The 6496-nt window shown below is 45.4% G+C and overlaps 1 protein-coding gene across 2 annotated transcripts in view; it reads left to right on the top strand.

Moving 5' to 3' along the window:
* Nucleotides 1–954: 954 nt before the first annotated feature.
* AARS (alanyl-tRNA synthetase) overlaps nt 955–6496 on the top strand; it is a 26311-nt gene continuing 20769 nt past the window's right edge. Inside the window, exons 1-2 of one of the 2 annotated variants that reach the window (XM_012806147.2) lie at nt 955–1014; nt 3704–3868. In XM_012806147.2, the coding sequence (XP_012661601.1) occupies nt 3725–3868 (144 nt within the window). In that variant the 5' untranslated portion in view covers nt 955–1014; nt 3704–3724. Of the gene's footprint in view, nt 1015–1245; nt 1264–3703; nt 3869–6496 lie in introns of those variants that run through there. The other variant, XM_023514073.1, reaches the window with a different exon arrangement.

Raw genomic sequence — 6496 nt, 5'->3', positions numbered from 1 at the left:
GACATCAGATGACCTAATGTACAGTTTAAAATATAAATGAAATAATCTATGTGAAATGTTTATTACCATGCCTCAACTGTAAACTTTTTGGGGGGTGAGGAAAGTTGCCCAGACTGTATTCAAGCAATCTTCCTGCCTAAGCCTCCCAAGTAACTGGGACTAGAGGTGCCCTTCACTGTGCCCGGCTACGTATTAATATTAACCATTATTTTACAAATGGAAGACCAGATGTCAATCCTGTTGTACCTCAACTACTGTTATTACTTCTACACCAAATTGAAGGCTTGTTAAGGCCAAGTGTATCCATGAGCACAGTAAGTTAGTATCTTTGAGGTCTCTATCATTCTGCAACTAAAATGAACAGAATGGGGGCGCCCCGTGGCTCAGTGGGTAGGGCGACAGCCACATACACCAAGGCTGGCAGGTTCGAAGACCAGGCCTGCTAAACAACAATGACAACTGCAACAAAAAAATTGCCGAGCGTTGTAGTGGCCGCCTGTAGTCCCGGCTACTCTGGAGGCTCAGGCAGGGGAATTGCTTAAGCCCAAGAGTTTGAAGTTGCTGTGAGCTGTGCCGCCACCTTGCTCTACCCCAGGCGACATAGTGAGACTCTGTCTCGAAAATAAATAAATAAAATGAACATAACTATATACCAACACCCATGACGATTACCAAACATACGTTATCTTCTCCCACATTAACTAAGTCATCTATGGTATGTGGTACAGCGTGGCCTCCGGCGTATAAAAGAGACCCCGTCCAACCCTATCACGTGATACTCCCTGGCCTGTCTTTCCTCGCCATTGCATCAGCCAATTTAGAGCCGCCTTCGCAGAAACCAACTAAGGAGCTGATTCGTGCTCAGTTGGATTGCCATGTATATTGACCAATAATATCTCGTGAGGTAAGGCGCAGCCGGGCACTTTCCAAGGTTGCTATCTGATTGGACGGGGCGGGGCAGGTTGAGGCTGCTGGTGGCCAGTCGCCGGTACAGCTTAGCGTCTGCGGGAGCAGGTCAGTGCGGGGACTGAGGGTGGTGGGCTCTGAGGGAAAAGTTCGGGATCGTGACCCTCGGAAGAGGCTGGCGACGCCCCCGATCGCTCTGTTTGCTGTGACAGCGTCTGGGACCGGGGTCTGCGGGGAAGGTTCGGCAGTTGCAGTGGGCCTCTGGGCCGGGCCCCGCGTGGCCTAGAGAACCGAGCCTGGGCTGGAGCCAGTGGGGGGAGGACTGTGGCCTTTTGTCAGCCTCCCGGCCCCCTGGAGGTGAGGCAGCCTTGGGTGGATTTGCTAAAGACCGAGACCTTAGGAGGGTTGCCGTTGCCATCGTATATCCACCCAACGCTAAGGTTTTATCACCCTTGGTATTAATGCCCCAGGGGCAGGAGGGGGCATAGGAGAGAAGGGTGGCGTCCAGGTATAAGCCATTCCCTAATTTCTTTTTTTCTTTTTTTGAGACAGTCTCTCTATGTCTCCCTGGGTAGAGCGCAGTGACATCACAGCTCACAGCAACCTCCAACTCTTGGGCTTAAACGATTCTCCTGCCTCAGTCTCCCAAGTAGCTGGGACTACAGGCGCCCGGCACAGCACCCTGCTAATTTTTTTTCGTTGTAGTTGTCAGTGTTGTTTGGCAGACCCGGGTTGGATTCGAACCCCACAACTCCGGTAGGGCACCGGCCACGTACACTGGAGCTGGTGGATTCGAATCCAGCCCAGGCCTGCCAAACAAAAATGACAACTACAACAAAAAAGTAGCAGGGTGCTTTGGCGGGCGCCTGTACTCCCAGCTACTTGGGAGACTGAGGCAAGAGATTTGCCTAAGCCCAAGAGCCGGAGGTTGCTGTGAGCTGTGATGCCACGGTACTCTACCAAGGGTGACAAACTGAGACTCTGTCTCTTAAAAAAAAAATTATGAAGGGAGACATTTGGGGCCCGTGAGACAGTAGAAGAGGAGGAGTCTGATAAAGAAGGGGTACCTAGTATGGAATTGAGGTATCAAAAATGAGAAATTAGGGAAAGGAGTGGGGGCAGGGCAGAGAGCTTGTCTGACGAATGAAAAGCGTGTACTAGAGCTGGAACCACAGTGTGATTTAAGGTGCCCAAGACCTTTGTAGCTCCTACTGAGAAGCGGGATTTGAGAAGTGCTTTCGTGCCACCTCTGTGTCCAATGCACCCTTCCAGTATGTTTATATTGAATGAATAAGTAGAGGTGGGGACACGTCTTTTAATAGCCCCAGTCTCCATAGGGTTTACAGTCAATATATTAGGTCCTTTTACATAATACTGAAGTTTTTTCTGTATATGGTGGTCCTCTGTGAAGTACATAGACTTTCATTCATCTTGTTTTTGTTGTTGTTTTGTATTTTCATTTATCTTGATTCCCAGGACATAGTATGCATTTATTATGTGGAATGAATAAGCAAAAGTGGGAAATTCCGGCGTCGCCTGTGGCTCAAAAGGGCAGGGTGCCGGCCACATATGCCGGTCGTGGGTTCAAACCCAGCCCCGGCCAAAAAAATAAATAAAAGTGGGAAATTCTTGTAACTGCTTATTTACCTCAAGTGGCCCATCTAGAGGAAGAGCAGTGAACTCTGAAAAAGCTATGAGGTTGCTGCAAAGTGTTAGGGTTACGGTTGCAAATTCATTTTTGTCTCTATTGTTAAGATTTATTGGGAGTCATGGTGAGGATAGATGAGGAAGAATATGGTGTGACATTTCTAAAAACCTGAGCCTTCATTCTTGGCATGGAGAGCAAGTCTCCATCCGTGGGCGATGTGGTCAGCTCTTTGGCTGTCAGCCATTGTCAGCCATTGTCTTACCATCTTTTTGCCCAAAGGGCTTTTGTTTGAGTAATTAATTGATTGGGTAGTGAGTGGATCATTTGACATTGTGGTTAAACATAAATCTGAGCGTGAGGGTCTTGTGTTCACTGTATTCACCTTTTATTGTATCTTCCTTGTAAGAGAAAACCTTTGAGCGAATCAAACAATATTATCCATTGAGTTTTCCAGTTTACAGATTGCTTCCAAATACAAGATGGCTTTTTCTTTTTTTTTTTAAGAGAGACAGGTCTTGCTATGTTTCCTAGGCTGGCCTTTATTCTCCCTACTTTATTTATTATTCTAGAAATGGGGTCTCACCCTGTAGCACAGTAGCACGATAGTAGCTCACTAGAGTCTCAAACACCTGGGCTTAAGTGATCTTTCTGCCTCAAGTTCCTAAGTGGGACAATAGGCATTTGTCACCATGCCCAGCTAATTTTTAAAAATTTTTTTTGTAAAGACAGGGCTTTTTCCTGTCTTTTCTTGAACTCCTGGCCTCAAGCTATCCTTTCATCTCAGCCTCCCAAAGCACTGGGATGGCAGATGTGAGCCACTGAGCCCATCCTGTCCTTTCTAATTCTGGCCTAGGGCCTGGCACAGAGTAGATACATATTTGTTGAATGAATGAAAACATGAATAAGTCACTTCCTACTCTGCTTGGTGTGTTGAACCTGTTGAGGTTGGCATAGGGAAGGAAGAATTGGATGGGACTGCTGTTTGCTGGTGCAGCATTGATTGCTTTAAATGGTTTTACCCTTGGACATTACGACATAGAGGTTTTAGGACATCCTGCTGTGACTTTGCTTGAGAAGCCAGGAGTCTTGTAAACTTGTACTTATCTTTTAGTTTCATTTCCTCTAATTTTCCTTCTTTACTTTGGTTAGTTCTTTGGAGTGACTTTCAAGATGGACTCAACTCTCACAGCAAGTGAAATCCGGCAGCGATTTATAGACTTCTTTAAGAGAAATGAGCACACTTACGTTCATTCGTCTGCCACCATCCCATTGGATGACCCCACTTTGCTCTTTGCCAACGCAGGCATGAACCAGGTAAGGGTTTTTTCCTTTCTTCTTGGCCATTGGAACACATAGGAGGTAGCAGAGTGGTGTGAGGCAGAATCCCAGTTCTTTCTTATACTGTGTGATCAGATCTTGCAAAATTTTATGTTATGACTTCAGTTTCTTTGTGAAATAATGAATTACAATAATATTGCTTGCCTGTAGGTTGCAATGAGGATCGAAGAAGGTATTACTTGCAAAATGTTTAGTATGGTATTTTGTACATAGTAGATACTCAAATATTAGGTATTATTATTTTAAATTATTATGAGAAACCTCAGTACACATGGATTAGAATCGTTTGCCTTAGGCTCGGCACCTATAGCTCAAGAGGCTAAGGCACCAGCCACATACACCAGAGCTGGAGGGTTCGAATCCAACCCAGGCCTGCCAAACAACAATGACAACTGCAGCCAAAGAATAGCTGGGCGTTGTGGTGGGCGCCTGTAGTCCCAGCTACTTGGGAGGCTGAGGCAGGAGAATCACTTAAACCCAAGAGTTTGAGCTTAAGTGAGCTGTGATGCCACAGCACTCTACCCAGGGCGACAGATTGAGGCTCTGTCTCAAAAAAAAAAAAAAAAAAAATTACTTGCCTCTCAAGAAAAATACAGCCTTCCATCTAGTTTGTAAATTTGTGTCCTTTTTTACTCCTTACAAAAAAGCTGTGTTTTATTAGAATCAAAGGCTGGATTCATCTTGCTAAGCTCTGAAAAAAAGTTGTTAACTATCATGATTCTCTTGCATCTTGTCATTATCTTTGGTTTTTTCTTCATAAAATAAATTGAGGTTTTTTTTTTTTATTTTTAGTAGAGACAGGCCTCTTGCTTAGACTGGTCTGGAAGTCCTGAGCTCAATGTATCCTCCTGCCCCACTTCCCAAAGTGCTGGGATTACAAGTGTGAGCCACCGTGCCCGGCTCTAACGCCTTTCTTGAAACTATTGCCACTAGTGCCAATCTAGAGCCATTGCCGAAGAAAGTACGAGTTAGTATGTTTTGTGTTTGGAACAGCTGAAAGTTTCATTGATAGAGAAAAGGATTTTCCCTTGAAATAATGGAAGCCTTACTGAGAATTTTAAAAGGAGTTTTTCAGTGTATCTGTGATGGTGAAAAATATGTACCAGGCTTACACTTAGCAGAAGTAGATTCAGGTTAGATGGTACTCTCAGGGCTTTCCTTTGATGGCTTTCTGGAAGCCTTGCTTAGCCCAGTGGATCTGCCGGCCCTTAGGCTGCTTTTCATGCTGGAATAGGTTGACATTTTTTTTTCCTCTCAGGTGTCTTATGTGGCACGGAAAGTTAGAAATGGTGATAACATTTTCTACCTTGTGTAACTTTACTTATAAAATTATGAAAAATATTTTTAATTATGTGTGAGTCCTGTGTGTAACCTTAACTTTTATTGTTTTTTTTTTTTTAGAGACAGAGTCTCACTTTGTCACCCTTGGTAGAGTGCTATGGCATCACAGCTCACAGCAACCTCCAGCTCTTGGTTTAGGCGATTCTTTTGCCTCAGCCTCCTGAGTAGCTGGGACTACAGGTGCCCGCCACAATACCCAGCTATTTTTTGTTGCAGTTTGGCTGGGGCTGGGTTCAAACCACTACCCTCTGTATATGGGGCTGGTGCCCTACTCCATGAGCCACAGGGGCCACCCAAATGTTTGGTTCTGGTTTTTTTTCTGTTTTTTGAGACACAGTCTTAAGCTGTCACCTGGGTAGAGTTCCTTGGCATCACAGCTCACAGGAACCTCAAACTCTTGGGCTTAAGCAATTCTCTTGCCTCAACCTCCCAAGTAGCTGGGACTACAGGCGTCCACCACAAAGCCTAGCTATTTTTTGGTTGTAGTTGTCATTGTTGTTTGGTGGGCCCAGGCTGGATTTGAACCTACCAACTCCAGAGTATATGGCTGGTGCCCTAGCCTCTTGAGCTACAGGTACTGAGCCACTTTTTTTCTTTTTTTAATTTAATTTTTTTTTGGGGGGGGGGGAACAGAGTCTCAAGCTGTTGCCCGAGGTAGAGTGTTGTGGTGTCACAGCTCAGAGCAACATCAAACTCTTGGGCTTAAGTGATTCTGTTGCCTCAGCCTCTCAAGTATCGGGCACTACAGGCACCTGCCACAATGCGCAGCTATTTTTTGGTTGTAGTTGTCATTCTTGTTTGGCAGGCCCAGGCTGGATTTGAACATGCCAGCTCCAGTGTATGTGGCTAGCACCCTAGCCAGTGAGCTACAGGTACTGAACCATACTTTTTTATATTTTTTAACAATTTGCAGTGGTATTTGTTAGGCAACTTGCTCTTCTTTAGGTGCTATGCTAGGTGCTGGACACATAGAGATAAGTGAGATAGCTTTTACTTTTAAAGAGTTCATGATCTAGCTGGGTGCAGTAGCTCACACCTATAATGCCAGCACGGAGGGAGACTTACCTGAGCAAGTGTGAGACCCCCGACTCATTTAAAAAAAAAACAACCCAGCTTCATGCCACGGCAAGCGCCTGTAATCCCAGCAGCTTCCAGAGGCTGAGGCAGCAGGATGCCCACAGCCCGAGTCTGAGGTTGCAGTGAGCTATGACGCCACTGTACTCTGTTCAGGGTACAGGGTGGGACTCTGTCTCAAAAAAAAAA

This window comes from Otolemur garnettii, unplaced genomic scaffold (assembly GCF_000181295.1).
Source record: "Otolemur garnettii isolate 467f Iridium unplaced genomic scaffold, OtoGar3 scaffold00047, whole genome shotgun sequence".
Classification (NCBI taxonomy): Eukaryota; Metazoa; Chordata; class Mammalia; order Primates; family Galagidae; genus Otolemur; species Otolemur garnettii.
This window is presented reverse-complemented; position numbering and strand designations above follow the sequence as displayed.